This window comes from Dipodomys spectabilis, unplaced genomic scaffold, assembly GCF_019054845.1.
Source record: "Dipodomys spectabilis isolate Male_0828 unplaced genomic scaffold, ASM1905484v1 ptg000427l, whole genome shotgun sequence".
Taxonomy (NCBI): Eukaryota; Metazoa; Chordata; class Mammalia; order Rodentia; family Heteromyidae; genus Dipodomys; species Dipodomys spectabilis.
In genome coordinates this window covers 369,793-393,267 of record NW_024871104.1, presented here as the reverse complement: position 1 = coordinate 393,267, position 23,475 = coordinate 369,793, and the positions used below count along the sequence as shown (strand labels likewise).

General features: G+C 32.9%; 1 protein-coding gene across 1 annotated transcript in view; it reads right to left on the bottom strand.

Moving 5' to 3' along the window:
* Window positions 1-656: 656 nt before the first annotated feature.
* Window positions 657-23,475, bottom strand: part of Mettl25 (methyltransferase like 25) — a 51,074-nt gene continuing 28,255 nt past the window's right edge. The window contains exons 6-12 of the mRNA XM_042668307.1: window positions 20,371-20,465; window positions 15,390-15,419; window positions 9,775-9,848; window positions 6,843-6,936; window positions 3,232-3,306; window positions 2,617-2,688; window positions 657-1,107 (exon numbers count right to left, since the gene is read on the bottom strand). Coding sequence (XP_042524241.1) covers window positions 1,015-1,107; window positions 2,617-2,688; window positions 3,232-3,306; window positions 6,843-6,936; window positions 9,775-9,848; window positions 15,390-15,419; window positions 20,371-20,465 — 533 coding nt within the window. The 3' untranslated portion in view covers window positions 657-1,014. The remainder of the gene's footprint in view (window positions 1,108-2,616; window positions 2,689-3,231; window positions 3,307-6,842; window positions 6,937-9,774; window positions 9,849-15,389; window positions 15,420-20,370; window positions 20,466-23,475) is intronic.

The following is a 23,475-nucleotide window of genomic DNA, read 5'->3' as shown; positions in this document are numbered from 1 at the left end:
GGTTTGCATGGCACATGTGTGTGTGTGTTCATATTCATCTATGTCTGTGTAAAACAAAATTAGTAAAGTGCTGAGTTTTGTGATGAGTTCAACTGATAACTCATACATAGTGCTGCAAATTCACTATGACACTTCAAAGAAAAACCATTATTCTCATCTAGTGAGACTATAAATTTAAGAAAGAGAGAATCTTAGAGAATCTTAGATAGATTTTCTAGTTGAGCATCAAGGAAGCTTTATCCCAGTTGCTCATCTCGTCCAGATGCATTAGAAACCTCAAGCTTTCTTCTATGAAAGGAACTCATTCTACACTGGGCAAGATGCTGTCTCCTCCCCTTCAGTCTTACTTTACTCAGACTAGCTTTTTACAGAGTACAAGGTAATTCCTTTAAGTGCTATACCATCACTTGATTTTAGTAAGATAAATAGCCCCATAAGTTCTCAAAGTGAATCTCTCACTTAGAAAATGCACATCCTTTAGTGGAATAAAAAACCTCATGTAATTTCAATTAAAATAGTGTACACTTTACATTAGATATTTTTTATAAATGGCCTGGTTTCTCAATATGTCTTCCTATCGAATCAGAATTTTTCCCTTACGGAAACATGAAAATCCTTTCTAAAATATAGAAAAAGTACAAATACTACTCAACGTCTGCGTATAACTGCACTTGCACCTTTTAATGTGCTCTAAGTCAACAGAAGTGAAATATGATACATAGCCAATATCAAAGTTTCATATATGAACAGGAATTAAAATTCAGATTATAAAGTACTACTGACATTAACACACGAATGCTGGTCAACTCTTTTATAATATTTCATGACAACAAACTTTATTAATTTATGGATTTACAGTGGAAAAAATAGTATGATTTTTATTATTCAATTATTATTTAAAATATAAAGCAAATATTTTAAAATACTTACATAATAGGACATAAATGTTTAGTAAGGCAATCTCAGCAATAAGTCCTGGAAACAAACACAACTAATAACTTGTTTCCACTGAAATCATTGCTGCTTCTTCAGCGCAATGACAGCATAACATCTGGGAGATGTCACAGGATCAAACAGCTTCACAATTGTAGACCAGGCACTGTCTTCCTGCAAGATTAATTAGTAGTTCAGATATACAATTATTTTTGCTCATTAAGTAATATTTACTTCTTTTATTTAAAAATTGTAAATAAAACTATGTATTAAAGTGATTATTTTGTTAAACTATTAATAATATGTACATATACATAAAAATGCAACCTCCTCATATTTGAGAACATCCTTAGAAAGTATACTATATATTTAATAGTTAATATTGCAAGTGAGTATTAGTTAAATTGTTTTCTTTATAATCATATATTTTAACTTTTTCTAGCATAAATGTTACTTTTATACAATACTGTAAAATATTAACACTGAATAATTATGTACTTTCTGTAACTTCATTAGGACCTGTTAATCTTTATGGGTACTACATTGCCTAACGCTTGTATGAGGGCCAATGGAAAATTCCGAAAAAAAGAAATGCGTACCTGACAAAATACATACTGATTCTGTCACCTAACAACTTGGAGTCAGGCTCTCCAGTGATTTGGAGATAGCTGGCCACTTAGGAAAGTATATCAGTATTTAAATACTTAACACAATGTCTTTTTTTGGTAAAAACAAATTAGAACAAAGTCACATTTGTTAAAATCTATTGGTTTAAAGATGCCTGTTGAAAAGAAAAGATCCACATGATAAATAAGACTGTTAAAAGGACTATAGAAGAAACATTAGGGTTAAGCATTCACAATAGTTGACTATAGGTCAGCAGAGTCTAAAAACATAGTTTCAAGAAATATTTTCCCAACAATAACCCAAGAGAGTAAATTTTGGTTACTCTACAGAGATAAACATTTAAGGTTGTGAAAAAAAAACCCAGAAAATAATCTTCACTGATTAGTATGAAGCTCCTCTACTAAAGAATTTATTTGTCCAAAAACTTACAAGTGAATTGAAAGACAATTAAAAGTTTTGTCTGGGTGCTGGTGGCTCATGCTTGTAATCCTAGCTACTCAGGAGGCTGAGATCTGAAGATTACAGTTCAAAGCCAGCCTGGGCAGGAAAAGCCGTGAAATTCTTATCTCCAATAAGCCACCAGAAAACTGGAAGTGACACTGTGGCTCAAGTGATAGAGTACTAATCTTGAGCTGAATTGCTGAGGGACAGAGCTGAGGCCCAGAGTTCAAGCCCCATGACTGATCAAAAATTAAAAAAAAGTCAATTAAAAGTTTTGTAACATGAAATGTGTACGCAGTAATTTTTATGCATGATCTTTATTGTGACTATTAAATATGTCATGGTGGTTGTGTCACTATCTAGTTGTAGTAATTGTCATACAATTAAATGTACGTAAACTTTGTTATGGCAGCTTTTCTGAAGCCATTTATTACACATACAATTACATATTATTAAAAAAGTAGACAGAATGAATGTTTAAAGAATATTTGAGGGAAATTATCTTATTAGTTTTATGTAAAACAATATTATCACAGCTCATATTATGAATAGGAGCTCATATTATTTCCTAAAATAAAGATATTTTGTTACGCATTTAAAAATAACAGGATTTACCTGCTCCTTCAGGTAACAAAGTCTATCCAGAAGAATCAATGTTTCTATACAAGGGGCCAGAACAACTTTCAGCTAAAAGAAATAATAACATAGGATCAACTTAAAAGAGATTTGTTTAGTTTCTTAACATTTATGTTTAAGAAAATGTATCTACAGAAAAATTACATAGGTCAAATCTCTATTACCAGTTCAACATCTTCAGAAAAGAAACACTGAACAGATCAAAAGTATTTCTTTAAAATAAAAAAAGGAAAAAAATGTCCTTTAAATAACTTTGAGGTTGAATCCAGCAAACAATCACATGTGATAGAAAGTTTTTAAAGAAATACTAAGAATGAAAGTCATTAAAAGGAATGTTGTGAAATAACTGCATATGTATTCAAAAGCCTCTGAAACTTCTTTCCACACATTTATAACATACTTTAGGAGAATCTAACATGTGTTCTCTTCATTACATTACTGACACCTAATATAGTCCTGAAATAGGAAATAATCCAAAGCAATTCTTTCATACAAAGAGAAAAAAAAGAGAGATTGGTTGGCTTATAACAAAACTTAATAGAATGGTTTTCTAGCAAAATATCCAATTTAATATGTTTAAAATCTAAGGCTTACCATATTAAATGCTTCTAGCTCATTCACTCGTGGCTTATATTTCTCATAGTACTCCATTATAATTTTCTCTGGCAGCTTCCAGATAAAAAGAATAACAAATAATTAACATTTTCTGTATCAAATATATTTCCAAATCAAAGTAAATATGGGATTATTATAAAATGAACCTTAGATGTCTGAAGAAATCTCTTTAAGTATATTTACCAAGCAAGTAAGTATAATTGAAATATTTCATTTAAATTGGCTGCAACATCATAGGTTATTCATTTATATCATAAATCACTAATACCTTAATATTGTTTAATTTCAACAAGTAGTGGTAAAATACTGAAAACATGGTATCTAAAACCATATCCTAAAGAAAGACCAAAAGTAACAGAAACACAGTAACAGCACAAGTTTATAATAAATTTTTATAACATCCACTTAACAAATCCATCAACAAGCATTCCATATTGTCTCAGAATGATACTCATATCATATACAACCTCATACTTAGAGGTCCACTTTCCAGTTCATAAACATTTCTTTATTATCCAGTTGAAATTTATGACTACTGAACCAGTACTGGGGTTTGAACTCTCAATGTCTCATTCAGCTTACTTGCTCATTGTTGGCACTCTCACTTGAGCCATGCTTACAGTGTAGAATTTTGCTGGCTAATCAGAGAAGGAGTCTCATGGAATTTTCTGCCTGAGCTGCCTTTGAATCAGTCTTCCAGATTTTAATCTCATGAAAAGTTAGGATTATAAGCTTGTGACACTGTGTCTGGCTCTAGGTTTATTTTTTTTTTTGTTAAATTATTTTGATAATGTAAGTACTACATAATTGATGAAATATGAATACAAAATGAAAAGTTGTTTCTGTAAGTGGAAAGCCTTTGTGAAGGGCTTACCAGAAACTGACCAGAAGTAACTGATATCAAAATACATGTCAACATCAATGAAAGGCTAGATGAAGTAAAAAATCTGAAAGGATTTGTCAGTGTTCCTACCAAATGTCTAAATAAATATTTTTCAAGACCAGTCTTCTTTTTCTTATTGAACTAAACTTCTGAATTTAGAAAGTACAAAAAGAGCAACAACAAAGTGTAAGGCTTAATCTCAGCAAAATCATTCAGTAAAGATTCCCCTTTGGTAAAGAACTCATGTAGCTTCTTGTACCATCTCATCTTTCCCAAACTTCATCTACCTTTGAATTAAATGTGTACCTTTCAGATCACAATTTTGCATAAGAATATATTGGATCAGATTAGAAGTACATTTATTTTGTCTATTGGCAAACATGGATTTTTTCTTTATTCACTTTCCTCTTGGGCTGTTTGCCTGATGATTGCTAGCTCTAGAAAAAAAATGCCAAACAACCCCTTTTCTGTATTATGACTGCTAAAAAGTTAAGTAAGTATACTTAGAACAAACAGTGTATAACCTTATGTGGTAACCAGGATGATGAAATAGTGTGGAAGAGAAACGCTATAAAAGTAGATTTGAAAGAGATTATATGAATTAAATAATTTTTTCTAAAGTTAGGATGGAGAAAATGACTGAAATTTTTATACAAAGGTTTTTATGGGCTGGGAACGTGGCTTAGAGGTAGAGTGATTGTCTAGCATGCATGAAACCCTGCGTTCGATTCCTCAGAACCACATAAGAAGAAAAAGCAAGAAATGGCACTGTGGCGCAAGTGATAGAGGGCTAGCCTTGAGAAAAACCAAAAACCAGAAATATAACAACAAAAAACCCCAAAGGTTTTCTGTAAGATTGTAAGCATAAACGCAAAAGCAAAGAGTAACTGAAGTCATGAGAAAAAAAATCTAAAAGTGCAAAATAATTTGGCTTAGAGCTGTGTACCTAAAGCTATGGTTAAGAAATACCTCAGTTGTTATTGTTTTGAGTCCTGTGTCCAGTTAACAAACTACAGATATTCAGGCCTTTTTTAACATGTTGGAAGGGTTACGTGGAGACTTTCAAGTAGACACTGTCTATTGTTATGTTTGTTGAAGAGTAAATGAGATAATATTGTGATGTCTTTAGCATAATATCACTTAGTGAGTGCTTAGTAAATGTAAACCAATATTAATATTTTACTAGTTATATATTTATTTTAAGCAAAGCACAGTGTCTATTCTCATTCATTTGTACAAGAGCAGGAGGGTCACTATTTTAGCAACTAAATAAAAATGTAAGAATCACATATTGCATTGTTATTAGTAAAACACAGTGATGAAATAATAAAAGCTGTATCATCTAGTTTAGCAATTGCTAAAATACACATTGTGTTAAGAGCTTTATATAATTTGGAAACAGTGGCTTATGCCTATAATACTAGCTACTTTGGAGGCTGAGATTGTTGAGTGCAGGATTACAGGAGGTTTGGCTCTGATGCAAGAGTAACTGCTTAGCAAATGTGAGGCCTTGAGCTCAAATCCTATTATTACCACAAAAACAAAACAAAAAAATACAATGAAAAATGAGGTACTATAGGTTACCTCATTTAATCCTTCCTAAACTAAAAGCTTTTAGTAACTATTTCACTGGGGAGAGGAAACTAGGACTAGTCCAACTGTGTTAAGCATCAAAGTAAATGGGGACCAAATGGGCAATTAATGCTATAGATAATAACATCCTTTAATCTTGATATGACTTAATCCTGTTATGGACGTCTTCTCTTTGAAGAAAATAACTTCATTCTTCTGTATCCACATATTTTATTCATTTTCAATATATGATTAATTAAATATAGCACAGTAACCCAAGTTCAATTTAATATTTCAGTTACTAAATCATTTGACTCCTGTTGAAAGTTCTTATTTTTCCCTTTGAGATATATTCAGTTTACCTTTTGTATTACATAATATGCTCTCAATTATTAGTCTGGAACTCTGTGATATTATAGCTTTTCTGAGCTCTTCTGCTCAAAGGCATTTTGAATTTAGTATTTAAATATTTCCTTAGCTATAAAGCATTAAAAATTAATAATTTTCTCCTGCTTATTTCAAATTCCAATTTAATGTTGTCTTGCATTTTAATCCAATTTTCATCTGTGAAATAGCACTTTTTTTATTTGTTGGTTGTGGGGCCTGAACTCTGGGTGAGCCACAGCACCACTTCTGGCTTCTTTTTGCTTATGTGGTCTTGAGGAATCGAACCCAGGGCCTCATGCATGCAAGGCAAGCACTCTACGACTGAGCCATCTTCCCAGCCCAAATAGCACATTTTTAAGAGTAAACTTCCCACAGAAATTTCTTTGGAAGTACATATTAAAGAACTATCACACTAACAGGGAAGATGAACAAAAAAAATCAAGAGAATGGTATATTTTTTCCCTCAAAGCTAGAGCTAAACCACAACTCAATTTTCAACTTTTTGGTAGTTAATGGAGATAAAAGTCTCACAGATTTTCTTGACTAGGCTAGCTTCAAAACACAATCCACAGATCTCAGCTTCCTGAGTAGCTAGGGTTTCAAGTGTGAGACACCAGTCTGGCTTGGAAAATTAGTTTTACTTTAATTTAGACTCTTACTAGTAAGTAGAAGGTAAATTATTTACTATGATCAACATATTATCCCAAGAAATTCTTGTCTTTTGTAAAAATAACAGTCACACACTGACCTTGGATTCATCTAATCCAAGCTTCCTCAAAGACTTTCTGACATAATCCAGGAAGGAAGAACATTTGGAATAAATTTTCCCAATATGCTGATCACTGCAAAACAAAATTCAACATTTTTTAGTTTCTCCAATTTATATTATAGATGGTTTTTAATTTAGACATGAAATACTTTCAAATATCTTTTGAATTACATAGCATGAGATTCAGATGTCAAAGAAATGTAGTAAAATTTTGTATACAGTTATAAGTGACATTACAAAGTATTTAGGATCTGCTTCTGAGAATTCTTACAATATATAAAAGTGGAGGAAAACATTATAAAAACAATACAGTGAGAACAAAAATTGAGTTTAGAATATACAAAGCCTTATTTAAAAAGGAACAAGTAAGTCTTTTAAAGTTTCCATTAAGTAATGAAACACATTTACTTTATTGACTAACATTATAGTACACATTTCATGGCAATACCTGTTAATAGTGAAAATAATTCAACAACTTTGAAAAGCGAACCTCTTCAAAGTTAGCTCTTGATCAAGTACCATATGCGGTACTAGGTCTGATTTGAAGCCATTTTGCCTCCAATTTTCATTTCAGTTTAACTGAAGTATCATGACATGGTTTTCATTGTAAATAATACATTTACACTATCACATATTATACTTTTTTGCTGCAATTTAGGCCTAATGTAACAATCAGAAGCACAAAAGTATCAGAACCTGCCTGATATATAAAAATAATGAATAAATAATGAATAAAATTCTCTTAGAATAAATGTAATTCTAATGCAATTTGTTAGATATGTAACGGATATGATTTACTAGAGGTGAATAGATGTTAAAGCATTAGGACCACACTTGTTATGTAGTGGGAAAGTAGAGCTCATTTAGCAGTAGAGCTCATTTTTCTGTTTTTGTTTGTTCTGAGACTGAGTCTGTCTCACTGAAGTTAGCCATTCAATGGCAATCCTGCCTCAAACTCAGGTTCCTAAGTAGGCTTATGTTCTTAATGGTGACATTGTTTCTGCTGTTACCAAAGTACTAAGTCTCTAAACTATAAATGAACACTGGGTATCTTTTTTTTCCCCTACTACTAGGGTTTGAATTTAGAGCCCTGTGATACTGCTTGTCTATTTTGTTCATGGCTGAGGCTCTACCTCTTGAGTCATGTCTCCACTTTTTGCTTTCTGTTGGTTATCTGGAGATAAGAATCTCCTGGATTTGTTTGCTTGATTTGTACTAGGAACCTTAAAGAAGAGGATCATACAGAAAGCATTCAACGTATTAAAAAGTATTTTCTCCCATATAATATTTTATAAAATTATCACTCTTTGGGAAAACAAAAGAACATAATTATAGAATAATAAAAACCTGCTTTATCCTCTTTCTAAAGTTTTCAAAGAATACTCTACAGCCAGATTACTTGGTTCTCTAAAAGTAGACAAAACAAAGCAAAAACAAAATAATATCTAAATTGAAAGATGAGCACCAAAACCAAGCAAGTACAACAGATAATATATCAGTAAGAAGAGCCAATGAAGAGCTGGTACAGAGGCAAGAAAGCATATAGGAAATGTTAGGAAGGAGTGATGCTAACTGTTGAAGATCTTGAATGGAAAAAATTTTTAGTGAAGACCTGAAGGAAAAGAGTGAGGTAGCCAAGTGAGTAGCTGGTGGCAGATGGGGAAGAGAATATTCCTGGTTAAAAGAATAGTTCCAGAATACAAGGTGTAAAATTAGCTGCATGGGAAGGAATAACAAGCCCAGACAGTGTTGGGGCAGCTGCTCAGGGTGCACAGGATGAAGACTGAGATGATGAATCACACTGGAAAGGATATTATTCACAAGTTAAAAATAGCCTTGAGTGCTACTACAAGGATATTTTAATTTGTGGTATAAAGAAGATATCATACATCTTCAACAAGTTAGTAAAGTGGCGTGACTTCCAAAAGATAACTAATGGGATTTTAAGAAGAGATTAAATAGGGGGACTTCTGTTAGAATAAAACATAGTCAGCATGCTAAAGAGGAATTGTATTCTTTCTTAATAAAAGTGAATGCACAGTATCTAATTAAAATTCCACTCAAGTCAAACCAACACCACCCACACGCTTTTCCAAAAATACAATGGAAGAGCAAGCACAGTTTACTCATAGTACTTTCCAAAGAAACAGCATTATTGTAAGAAGTTGTAGGAAATGGTGAAGTGGATGTATACTAACTAAATAATGAAAATAAGCACATGCAGGAGAGAAGGTACCAAAATTCAGTTTCTCTATCATTACAAAATATTAATAAATTATTTTGTGCCTTTCACATGGTAAAATATGTATTACATATGAAAAGCTTAAAAGATTACTCACAGGAACACCAGGACACCTTTAACTTACTCTCCAATTTAAAACATGTAACATAATTTCAACTTGATCACATTATGGATTAAACAGTCAGTTTCCATTTTGTGAGACAGCTGTTAAAATTTAGATTTTCTTTTTCCCATTCCATTATACTCAACAAGACAAAGTTAAAGCTAAACTGTAACTGGAAGCTCCTAATTACAGCAGAAAAAAAAGTTAAATGTTTCTTGTATGTTTGTACAACAGTTCTTATTATGAAAGAGATGAGGGGCTGGGGGATTTAGCTCAGTGATGGAGTATTTGCCTAGTACGTACAAACTGTCTGAGATGTATTTCTGTTACTTGTATTATACCAAATAAAAAGCTTTTATAGACCAAAAATAGTTACCCCTAATAAATTAACCCAAACATAACATAGTTCATTTTTTAATTAAAAAAAAATGGCATATCTGATAGAGATCAAACCAAGGCACCTTGGATAGCTTAGGAAGGCTCATCTACTAGGAAAGCCCATCTACCAATTGAGCTACATCCCCTACCCTACCATAGTTATTCTTGTGAGAATATAGTCCTCGTACCATTTGGTGATGCCATAACAATCTTTAATAATATCCTGGAGAACAGCACGGTAGAAGAGTGATTCAGTAGGCAGCTGAAAAAAAATGCAGACATATGGAAGCATAAAAAAATTAAAACAAATCAATTTAATACTAGAGACGGCACTGTGGTGAATATTAGAAACCTGACTTTGTGGTTAAATATAGAGAGAGAGCTTGTAGTTTTTGAATTGTAAATTAACCAATTCTCACTGTGAAAGTAATTCTATAAGAAAACAGAGGAAAACATAAAATAGTGAATAAGAAAGAAAAATCATAATAAAGAATGAGCTAGAGTCCCAAATGGAGTGTTTATCAATTAAAAAATGTTAAGACCAGGGCAAGGAAGGTGGCTCAGTGGTAGAGTGCTTGCCTAGCATGCATGAGGCCCTGGGTTTGATTCCTTGGTACCACATAAACACACACACACAAAAAAAAAATGTTAAGACCAGCCAGCCAAGTGAGCCTGAAGACTGAGTCCGAGAGCATATATGTAAAAGTGAATGTGGCTCTGTCTAAATGTAGGTGGAATGGAGATAATACCAAGTAGGATTCATAAATTTAAATGAGAAAATTTCAAAAATATATGGAGTGGAAAATCATAGCTTACTTTGTTAAGGGCATGGAGACTGAAGATAATACTCTTGGAAGAAAGAGAACATATTCTATCATATTTTAAAAGTTTTTAAAAGGAAAGTAAGAGAGGATGAAGAGAAAGACCTGGATGAATATAATTTTAAAGCAGAGGCTTAAAAAGTACTGAAGTATTTATGAGCCAGGCACCTGGAGGTTCACAGCTGTAATCCTAGCTACTCAGGAGGCTAAGGATCCCCGTTCAAAGCCAGCCTGGTCAGGAAAGTTGGTAAGATTCTTATCTCCAATAAATGCAGAAATAGTGCTGAATTTCAGGTGGTAGAGTGCTAATGTTGAGCACAGAGAGGCTCAGGGACAGAGCCGAGGTCCTGATTTCAAGCCCTAAGACTGGTAGAAAAGAAAAAAGTATTGAGGTATTTATCAAAGAAAAAAATACTTTAAAGTATGTTAAACAGTTCTGTTGTTCACTTTTAAGGAATAGACTCTTCATACAAGAAAACATGTGGTGGGGGAGGATTAGGTAGGGGGGGTGGAGGGATGGGAAGGGATGGGAAGGGGAAACAAAGGAGGAGGCTACAATGCTTGATAGGAAATGTACTCATTATCTTGCCCATGTAATTGTAACCCCTCTGTACAGTATTTTCACAATAAATAAAAAAGAAAACAAACAAACAAAAAAAGAACATGTGGTGTTTGTTCAAGTTTGGTTTATTTCACCTTAATAACGTTGATCTCTAGTTTTGTCCTTTTCCTGCAAACATTATAACTTTAGTTTTTTCATGATCCAACAAAACACTATTATGTATATGCACAAGATTTTCTTTATTCATCCATGAGGATCTGCGCTGATTCTATATTTCAACTATTGTGGATAGTTTGTGTAGGTACCTTAACCTTTCCTTAGGTATATATATCATGAACTGGTACATAAGAATCTGTTGGAGGTAAGTACCACAAGGAGGGAAAATGAGAAAGGGAGGAGGTGAATATGATTGAAGAACTTTATATACATGTATGGAGGTAAAACAATGAAACCTACTGAAATTGTTTTTGTTTTTGTTTTTTTTTTTGGCTCAAGGCTAGTGTTAAGCCGCAGATCCACTTCTGGCTTTTTGGTGGCTATTTGGGGATAAGAGTCCCATGAACTTTTTTGCCCAGGCTGGCTTTGAGCCACAATCCTCAGATTTCAACCACTTGAGTTAGCTAGAGTTACATGTGTGATCCATTGATATCTGGCCTGAAACCCTTTTAAGAAGAGGGAGATAAGGGAAATGACAGAGGGGGTGAATTAGATTTGTATATATTATATTCATGTTAGAAAGTATCATAAGAAATCTATCTCCTATAACTAATATATTCTAATAAAATATTTTTAAAAAGCACGTTAGTGGAGCAACCACAACTACTATAGTGCTAAAATCACTCATTGGAGGTAGATTCATACATATTTGAGTGTTTACAAGCAAATAAATGAATAATTGCAGACAGGCACAATTCCTACATTAAAAACTCTTTCCAAGGGACCTGGGAAGGTGGCTCAGTGGTAGAAAGCTTGCCTAGCATGCACCTCAGCACCACATAAGCAGAAAAACCTGGAAGTGGCACTGTGGCTCAAGTGATAGAGTGCTCAACTTAAGCTGAAGACCTGAGGGACAGTGCCCAGGCCCAGAGTTCAGGCCCCACGACCGACAAAACAAAACAAAAACTGTTTCTAAACACAAATAGAGACAAAAGCCATTAATTTGAAAAGTTTCCTTCTGCCAAAACGATGACAAAGTATTTCATTTAAAATCTATCTCCAGATATATTTTTGATTTTCATTTTCCCACCTCACTAACATGCTTTCACAACACAATAATCTCTGACATGTAACTCTCAGTTCCTTGAAAAAAATCTCTTTACTTCTCTCACAAAATGCTAAAATCCCCTTTTAGATATTAACATCTAATCTTATTTTATTGAAATGCAGGGCATTTTGGTAAATCTACTATTGCATGAATAGCACTATAAATTGGTTACAGTTCTTACAACTTTTCTTGTATTAACTCTAGTAGAAGGAAACTTTTATATCAAACTCCTGAAATGGCTAAAACTTACTCATGCTTTTAAGAAAATTATACGAAATAGTGTTGAGATAATTTATAAATAAATGTATATACTCTTATTAAAAGTGTAGGTTGACAACAAAAAACAAATCTTTTTTTAGTGAGAGAAATATACAAATGGAATGCATAAAGAAATGCAAACAGGACAGAATAAATCATTCCCATTACCCTGAGTTAATAAGAGGTCTACAGCTGTTCCATAATAGAAATGGAAGAGAGTTTAGGAAATGCCTTCAAATGCACATTCTTGGAATAACTAGGATTATCCATCCTGGTAAATACAGATGGGTGTAAGTGGGAGGGAGTAAAAATTTCTTAAGCTGTCTGTGTGGACTACAATACACTAGATGTGGCTCAGTTTAATTTCCTTCTCTCACAAGTGATAAATGCTTTAACAATTCTAATTCTAATGCATCAGAAAAAAGGAGGAAACAGGAAGTTTACATCCTTAAAGCATATGTATTATGAATGCATTTTACAGGTCAAACAGAAAGGGCACTAAGCTGGAAGTCAGGGCTCTGCAATTAATTAAGTGAATATAACCAACACTTTTGTGGATCACATTCCATGAAAATTTAGAACAAATCCAATTTACCAGACTGGTTTAGAAGCATGAACACTTTCAAAATTAAGACTCACCATACCACCAGTGTGGAAATAAAAGCTCTATTACATAGAGAGCTTTCTTTTCTCAGATGCCTAGGGAACTACTAGGTGACATATATATCATAGTATAGTACAGTACAGTATGTATAGTATACTTACCAGTATGAATTCCAGTAGAGAGACTCAACCTATGGTATTTGCTACCTTACTTCTACTTCACGTTTGTCAGGGGATAACAAATGTAAATAGGTCAAAGGACTGTCTTTTTTTTAAACCTTACTTGATGAGAAGAATTTGACCAGTAGTTTGGTAAACTGTGTATAAGACCTAATTATTAGTTTCACGGTCATGATAATTAATTATTTGTAGTAAAGTGACACTGGATATTGTTTTAAGCATTTTGTTGTTTTATCCATTTCACTGTAATAAGATAGCTATAAGCAAGGTAGTGTTTTTATTATTACTGTCACTTTTCCTATTTAACAGACCAATAAATGAATCTACAGAAAAATTATGACATCTATCTAAAGTCTTTAGACTACAATATGGTGGAGATAGAAAAGACCACCAGAATTTGATGGACACTGGAATAGGATGGAGCTATAATGGACCATAGCAGTCTGAAAATGAAGTGCTCCCCCTTACACAATAAAATTTTAATACCTTCAAGCATAGCATATCATTTCTTACCAATTTTTTTACAGGCATAATTCACACATTAAATATCAACAACATCTAAAGAACATATGAATGTTCTTGGTCTTGAGTAAATGGCACTTATTAATACTATTATTATTATTATTTTAATTGGTCCTGGAGTGTGCACACAGGGGTGGGGAGCTGTCTCTGAGATTTTTTGCTCAAGGCTAATTAATGCTCTACACCACTTTGAGCCATATCGCCGCTTTCAGTTTTTCAATGGTTCATTGGCGATAGAAATCTCCTGGACTTTCCTGTATGGGCTGGCTTGCAACCTTGATCCTCAGATTTCAGCCTCCTGAGTACCTAAGATTATAGGCATGAGCCATCAGCCCCTGGCCTCTATTATTGTTAAGTTATATTTTAAATTCAAATGAGCATTAGTATTTACATTTTGGTAGTTCTTAGTTTTGAACTAAACGTCTTGTGCTTTTTAGGCCAGTGCTATAAACTTGAGCAACAGATATAGTATACTTTTGCCTTAGTAACACTTCAGTTAGGGTCTCTAGTTGTTGCTTTGAATCAGGGAATACCCTGAAACTGTAATCTTTCTATCTACAGACCTGAGGACAATATGAACATATTACCATGCTGGGCTTATTGTTTACATGTCAATCTTGCTAACTTTTTTTTTTTGTTCCAGTTGTGTTCTGTAATCTTTATAGTCTCTGCCTTCTAAGTAGTTGAGATTACAGGTGTGAGCCACTAGGGCTGACTTTGAAGTGACATTATTAATGTTCCTTGAAAATAAGTGAAAGAGTTTTCTAAAATTAGATTTAACAAGAATAATCTTTTGAAAAGCTTTAAAAAAGCTTTTGGAAAGTCTTGGTCTGCTGTGGAAGTACAGGCTAATAAACCCAGCTATTCCTAGGGAGAGACAGAATGAAGTTAGAGGCTAGCCCAGGGAAAATTAACAATGTCCTATTCTCAAAATCACAACAAAAACAAAAAGATGGAGTGCTTGGCTCAAGTAGTTGAGCGCAACCACACCTGAGGCTCTAGTACTGAGGGCAATGGGAAGAAATGCTAAAGATTTTCTTAACTAAAGGTGGAAGATAAATAAATTTTATAAATATCTATTTATATCCCACTTAATATAGTAAATATTACATAGACACTATGGGAATACATTAAACTTCTGTTTGCACTTTCAAGTTCATTTGCTATTGCAACAAATGACTAATGAGCCAATATAAAAAGTTATCAAACAACCAACTGAAATATGTTTTAGATTAGTTAAATAATATACTGAATGCTGTACTTTGTTTATCTTTGTTTGAACTAAAACCATAAAAGCCTGATAGCCAGCAACAACATATTTTAGAAATATTTATAGTCTGTTTAATATAATATGAAGAAATGAAAAGTTACTATAAGAGCATAATGTGGAAACTCTCTTAAAAGCTCAATTTACATTTGTGAATGTTCACTTTTAAAGGCCATGTATAGATTTGATTATGCAGTGATGACAAGAAGAGGTGATATTTATTAAAATCCATCAGACTTTAAGTTCATTAGTAGGTCAAGTTGAAGAGTGCTTGAGAGAAAACTGTCATGTTCATTAGCAGGATTAAAGGAAACATTCTCACTCACCCCTTGGCCAACTGCAACCCGCTCCAATGCCTGCAAGGAAGAAAAGAGAGAGAAAAGACTGCTGATATATTTATTTAGTCTTCTATGATTCATAATCATACTGCAAGGGTTCATAAAAGGGACATGCAAAATAATTAAGCGATAGCATAAAATTATACAAACATGGTAATATCTTTAAAGAATGGCAACTACATGTGCATATAAATTAGGAGTAATGCCTCAAGGCTCATATATAGAAACACACACTCCCTGAATTCCAGGAGGAACTAGAAAGCAGGAAAGCAGTGAAATGTCTTAGTTGGACTTAACTTTAGAACAGTGAAACAATCAAATTTCAAGCTGTTATGATGTACATATACATGTATTTTTATACACCGTTTCAACGTATTTCTTATAAAGAACATACAATTTCGTCTCATTAATTTTGAGAGCTGAAACCAAATCTAGGGCTTTGTGCATGTTGGACTGAAGCTCTACCAGCAAGCTACATTCTTAGTTCTAAAAGAAGCTTTCAGCAAACAAAGAAAATGAATTGATTACATCTGAAAGCTCTCTCTCTGTCTCTGTCTCCCTCTCTCTCTCTCTCTCTTTTCCCCCCCTCTCTCTGAACTGGAATTTGAACTCATGGTTACAAGCTTGATAGACAAGCACTGTACCAGAGTCATACTTTCAACCTCTTAATGCTTCAGTTCACTTTTCAATAGGGATTTGTACTTTTGCCTGGATAGTCTTCTGACAAATATCTTTTTACCTCTGTCTTTTGAGTACCTGGATTACAGCTATCATCCACCACATCCTGGGTTATTTTTTAGAATAGGTGATTTGTAACAAAGCCCAGGCTGGTTTTGAACCTGGACCCTCCTATCTCTACCTTCAGAGTAGTCTGGAATTTCAGGCATATGTACCACCTGGTTTTCAACAAAGGTGACAAAACATGTTAAGAGAAAATTTGACAGATTTGTATTAATTTCCTTGTCATTTTGTTCTTTTTAGTGTTTGATTTTTTTTGTAATCTTTATCTTCTTTAACTTGTCTGGTGAAATTCATTATTTCCTATGTCTTCATAGATATGTATATCTTTCACTTCTCTGTGTAGGGATTCTTTTAGTTTTTATTTTTCATGGATTTATGTCATGAATTCCTTTAGTTGTTTGTTGTTATTCTTTAATCATAAATAACTTTGCTATAGAGTTCTAAGTTGGTAGTTACTTTCTCAGGGCTTGCAACACATTATTCTATACCCTCCTTGCTTTTAGAGTTTGTGTATACAAGTCTACTGCTATTCTGATACATTTTCCTGTTTTACAATTTAATGCTACTCTCTTGCAGCTTTCAATATTCTTTGCATTTTCTGTACATGGAGTTTTAACTAGCATATGACACAAACATTTTTTCTTGTGCTGTTTAGTAGCCTAAAAGTCTAAATGTCCATGTCATTTCCAAAATTTGGGACATTTTCTACTATTATTTTATTGAATATATTTTCTATGTTTCTACCTTTAGTATATACTTCTCTTTCTTTTATAAATATGATTTATGTTTTTGTATTTCAATGGTGTCTCAGAAGAGATGTGTGTTTTATTTGCATTTTGTCTTCCTTTTTGTCTGAATTTTCTGTAATTCAGCTACCTTGTCTTCAAGCTCTGATATTCTCTCTTTAACTTGATCCAATCTACTTGCAAGATTTTCAAATGAAACTTAATTTGACCTGAGTTTTTCATTTCATGAATTTTATTTTTCTGCATTCCTAAATCTTTATTGAATTCCTTTTTAACATCTTGCAATGTCTTCCTTGTTTCATCCAGATGTCTATTTGTATCCTTTTGTAACTCAATCAGGTATTTACTTGTTACCTTTTTAATTTTATTTATCATACTTTTAAAATCATACTTTTGAACTTTTTGCCTGAGATTATACGTTCTTTCATATCATTGGAGTCTATTATTGTACAGTTTTTGATTTTTAGAGGAATAATACTGCCTTGTTTTCTCAAATTTTTTATGTTTCTATGTTGTATTTGCACAGCTCAGGCCAAGATGTTGGTTAGAGGTTTTATCTAACTGTAGACTTTCAAGTGAAACAGTCTCAGAGTTCGGCAGGACTATGGAATGGCCCACTTGAGATACAGGTTCTTGCCACTAGAATCATGGCACAGCTCAATAGCCAAGCAATCATCATCTTCTCAGTGCACAAAGGATAATTCCATAGCACCACTCAGAAAAAAGAAAACTATCTGAAGTCTATTAGGTCTCCAAGTGTATGATTTGATGCTATAAGTGGACTGAGGGTGAGCCAATCTAAGGTCAGTTGTCTACTTCAGGGTTGTTTTCACTTCAGAAGTTTTCCTTGTTTGTGTTGAGAACTGGTGCTGGTCATGTAAGCGTAATTTTTACAGATGCACAAGGTCATTGATAGAATCACTACCTGCCTCGAGTTGTATAGCTAATTAGCAAGTGAGTAAGAAATATAAATTTGTTCTTTGAGTCTTGATGTACTTATACCTTCACACAATGTAGATTTATTGGGAAAAAAGTTCACTGTATGAACATGTACAACTCAGAAATTGTTTTGGGAATTATAGAATAAAATTGGAATATCTTCAGGGTACATGAAAAAAACTTAAAGATAGCCTCCATCAAAATCAATTGTCAAGTAGAATGTAACGAATACAGGAGAAAATTACTACATCATTTTCATATGAAGTTAAACAGCAACTAGTCCAAAATAAATTAATCAACTGAAAATAACAATGAGTTTTCATTTATGTATTCATCATGCAAATTTCAAATTAAATTTTGTTATGGATGTTTGTACAGGATAAACTGAATAGAGAAATAATTTTTTTAAAAAAGAAGTTAATTTGTGTCAAAAAATATCATACAGCCGAGGATGGGTCAGTTCTAGTTGCAAAGATGAAAAAACAAGATATAACAGAAAAAATGTTTTCTAGTCTTTCCAAAATCAGTTTAGATTAAAAACAAGGAAAGAAGTCAAGGTGAGCAAGGGTTAGGATGCAGGTAAGAAGAGAGACATTCTAAGAATAGCTAGGCTTATCAGTGAAGCTCCTTAGAGCAATATGCTCTCTAAATTCTATATTTATGGAATTTGTTTTTCAACTTAATTTTTTGTTTCTTTGAAGTTTATTTTATAGCAATTATTATTGTTTTATGAATAGATTCTTTTGTTTTTCTAACAAATATGAATGGCCATTTATGTTATTTTGGGTACTTTTACTTCCTTGAAGTTTCCTTTTATCTTTTAGAACAAAATCTAATATCTACTTTTTAATGCTAGACTTTCCTTTGTCATCAAATGATTCTTGGCAGTTCACTGATTATTAAAATGGAGGTTTTATAAACCTTATTATAGGCACCGAGCTTATGATCAAAGGTTATCAATAAAAAAGACATCATAAGCAGGGGAAGGATACATTCTCTCTACCAAGGGTCATTTAGATATTATAACATCAGTTGAGGGCAATATAAAATGATTAACACAGATAGGTACACAGGATCAGCCCAGTAGAACCATATGAGAAGTATGTATTAAATGATTTTGATGGCAGGCTGTACATTCTTTACCTATCAGAGAGGTACAGATCTACCTTGTTTAAGTGTAAAATCCCTTGATGCCAATATTTTTAAACTTTTTTTTAGAAAGCTCAACTTCCTTTGAGAAGACTTAACTTTCAGTTTCTAGGAGGTATAAGGTTATCAGTGTTCTAGTACAATGTAATTCCAAGAATGACTATTGTTGAAACAGGATTCTGAGCAAGTTTCACTTACACATACAATAAAGGAACAAGAAAAATTTCCAGTAAAGTATTTTAACTCGGGTTAAATTAAGGAAATTTTTGTTTGGGCAAAAACAGATTTCTAAACCATTTCTACAATTTATAATCTCTGCCAGTTACATAGCAACATGAGAAATAGTATAAGAATTGCAAAGAAATAAGGGCTTTAAAATAACGCATTTATCTTCTGGTTGAACATTAAAATATTTAATCAACTATACATCATTAAATATTTTATTGTATAGATATCTAATAATAATGTGTTTTTTTGGGAGGGGGCACTAATACAAAGGCTTGATTAGGGCTGTGTACTCAACTGCCTTGCTTGATTGGTAGAGCTCTACCACTTGAGTCACAGCTCCAGCCTAGATTTTAGTTAGTTTGGAGATTGAGTCTCATAGGCTTTTATTCCTAGGCTAGCTTTGAACCTTTATCTTCAGAATCATAACCTTTTGAGTGGCTAGGATACAAGTATTGGTGCTTTAATATACAAATGATATATAATTTACAAAATATACAAACAGTTACCTTTTCTGTCTGTTAAGAGCACACCAAAAAATCTACTCTTACAAAGTGTTCAGTATATAATGTAATTGATTAACTATAGTCCTTATCTTGCACCTTCAGTCTCTAGATTTATTCATCTATATAGCTGCAATATTTTAAATTGTTCATGACAATGAGACCACCTACAATGTTTTACCTCTTTTGCAAGCCAACGTAGAATCAGGAACAAAAACTGCTATGAATTAGGATGTCCTCAGTCTAAGGACCCTTGTCAAATCAGGCATAGTAAAGTTTTTATTTAATTAGACAATTACTTCATGTCCCAGGTATCTTAGTATTTTATTCCATTTCATAAAAATATTGAGACTGAACGACTTTTATAAAAAATGTGAATACATTATAGGGTCAGATAGAATGTATTGAACTGATTTTGTATTTTAAGGCTTGGTAGTTGGTCCATTTTATGTAGTAACTAGAGAATGATGTGTAAATACTAGCTATGACACTGCAGGAACAATGCATAATGTTTGAAGAGCATATCGTTTTCTCATAATTTATAGTAAACAAAATGTTAAAGATCTGTAAAAATGTGGCATCTGACATATGAGCACAGCCAAAAATAAGAAATTTTGCAACATCTAAACACAGATTTGACTATAGGAAATAAAAATCAAAGCATACCAAACAGGCTGACATTCTAGCATTGCGACCACAGCACCATCTCTCTTCCTTCAAATAGCTGCACATTGGAAATCCCCACTTTTCTTGAGGACATTCTGCAGATAGGGAGAAAATACCTATTATTTAAATAACATTCTTTCCTTTTCGGTTAAAGTAAATAATCTAATGAGAAAGCAAATCAGTCATTTAGAAAGTTAAACAGTAGTTAAATATGGAAGTGGTGATCTGCAACAGTTTATTCCAGTTTGTTAATTAAAAACATTAGTTTTGTAAAAATAGTATTGGTTCAATAACACCTGTTTTGTGTTTAAGTTTTCAGGTCTGATTCCTACCAATTTGCTAGGATTTTTTCCTAGGATTTACCAAAAGAAACATAAAATGGCAAATCATCTTCATGTCTGTATAGCTACAGGAAGTAAGTAAAGAGATATTGGACATTAATTGCTGACTTGACTGTGATTTTAAAAATATGACTTATTAATATAACATTTAATAGTTTGTTATAGAATAGTATGAATTCATTGCTAACAATACTAAAGCAACATTTTTTTTTCTACTATGATCACTTCTTTTTTTTTTTTTTTTGTCGGTTGTGGGGCTTGAACTCTGGGCCTGGGCACTGTCCCTCAGCTCTTCAGCTCAAGGCAAGCGCTCTACCACTTGAGCTACAGCGCCACTTCCGGTTTTCTGGTGGTTTATTGGAGATAGGAGTCTCACGGTCTCTCCTGCCCGGGCTGGCTTTGAACCGCGATCCTCAGATCTCAGCCTCCTGAGTAGCTAGGATTACAGGCGTGAGCCACCAGCACCCAGCTTACTATGATCACTTCTAAGAAAAAGAATAGCTATATAGGGTCTTTTTTCTTTAATGTTTAAAGAGGCTGCATGCAGTATTTTCAACTGTTTTAATCTGGCTTCACTGTACTTTTGATTCAAGTAATGACACCAGACATCAACATATCTACTGCCCAACTCACATATGTAACTTCCTGATGTTCTAACTTTTCATATGGAACCATTAGTTCTACGGAGTCTTTGAAAAGGGAAAAGAAAAGAAAATTTATTTTAAATTAAAGCCTGGAAAATAAATTTCAATACAAATTATAAAAACTGACAGAATTAATGGAATATATATATATATAAATTTCTTTTAAGCTAAAAAGTAAAAAGAACTACAAATGTGAAAACAAAAAGAAATATTTAAAAGAAAATGCAAATGAGGTAAATCTCATGAAATAAACTACTATAAAGGATCAAATAGCATTTTTGTTTGTTTTTGGCAGTATTAGCCTCTTGAGACATAGTCCCAGTCCTCCTCCAGAGAACCAGTGATAAAGGATTCTTTCAAGTATTAACATTTGTGAAATATCCTACTGATAGACTAATATTCAGATATAGCCCTACCTCTAAAATAAGAATATAAATCATAATGGTAGTTTTTAACGTATTACTTAATATTATGAGGAAATATTGTTAATGCTTTAAAGCCACTGACTTGCTTAGTTCCTAGAGTAATTCTATGAACTAGGTATACAATTATTCCCATATTTCAGATAGGGTAACTAAAGGCAGGTTAAGAAAGCTGTCCAATTTCTAAATCTAGTAACATGGCAGACTTAGAATTTAAACCAAGGCAGTTTGAGTCAAGAATCAATGGTTTTAACTATCAAGCTATAAATTTACATTTATAAACAACCTTTTTTACAATTATGGAGAACTCACGGAATCTCCAAAGTCTATCCAAGTTGCTTTTTGCCATATTTGCTTCCAAGAACAATTTATACTAGTTGTGTTTTATTGAAGGTTTTAGCATTTAAAAGAGACATGAATGCTAAAGGATAAGCTTATAACAGGCAAATCTTACATTTATATGATATTTACATTGTACCAGGTATCACAGGCCATCCAGAGATGATTTCAAGTATAGGCAATGATATACATAGACTAAATACTATGCTCATGTATATAAAGTACTTGAAAATTCACAGATTTTTGGAATTTGAGACGCTACAGCTAATCCTGTACAAAAACAGAAACCAAGGATCAACTGTATCAAGGGATGACTTAATGAAGCAAAAGACAAAACAATGTACATATAATATATATACAAATATGCATGCTTCAAGTAAGTTATACTCTTCAAAAATAGAGAATCTCTTATAATTTAAAATATCAATCTGTTTCTCAATATTTTCTAATATCCAACCAAATATCTACAAAGAAAGAAATGATCAAACAAGCTTGAAAAACACTGGAATAAATAGATGGAAGTCAATTTATTGCTTGAACCAAACCTCAATTTTAAAATACAATAAAATAAAATGGATTTGTAATGAAAAGTATAATTAGTGGCTACAACTACTCTGCAATTCACGTTAGGCTGTGAAGAAAATAGCACTTGCTGAAAATAGGCAGAGAGATCCTTCTGGAATGATAGTTTTAAAAACACTTGGGCAGAAAAATAATATAACTTAATATTACATTGAAAAAGAGCACAGAATTTCTGACAAATACATTACATTGGGCCGAATATATCATTTCCAAAAAAAAAATCTAAAATAAGAAACCAATAACCAAATTATTCTCAAGTTCTTGACCCACAGAAACTATTAGGAATAAAAAATACTATTGTGGCAATAAACTGCAATAAGTTTGGGAGGTGATTTTGTACACAGTTTTAGATAACAAATGAGTCTAAAAGAAGCAATGAGCTAGAAAGAGGTAATTATTCCATACAAGACACGTGACAGAAAAACTTACTGCTCTAGAGACATGAGAAATTCCCTTTTGAAGGTAAGAGATAAATGTTTGATCATACAAGAAAATTCAGGGCCTTTCAGAAAAAGACACTGCAGATAAAGACAATTTGGTAATGACTGACAAAATCCTAGAGGCTGTGGTAGAACAATTTTAGAACTGGGAGAAGTGGAAGACATACTCAACACCAAGTGTATAAAAACATTACCACCACATGAAGGCCGACATAAGGGGACCTAATCAGAAGCCCCTTTGTAAACCTTACACAACAAAACCCAAGACAGAAGGACAGCCTTACTGTGTGATCTGTCTCCCCTGGCTCCATATCCAAAGCACCTTTACAGACTCAAA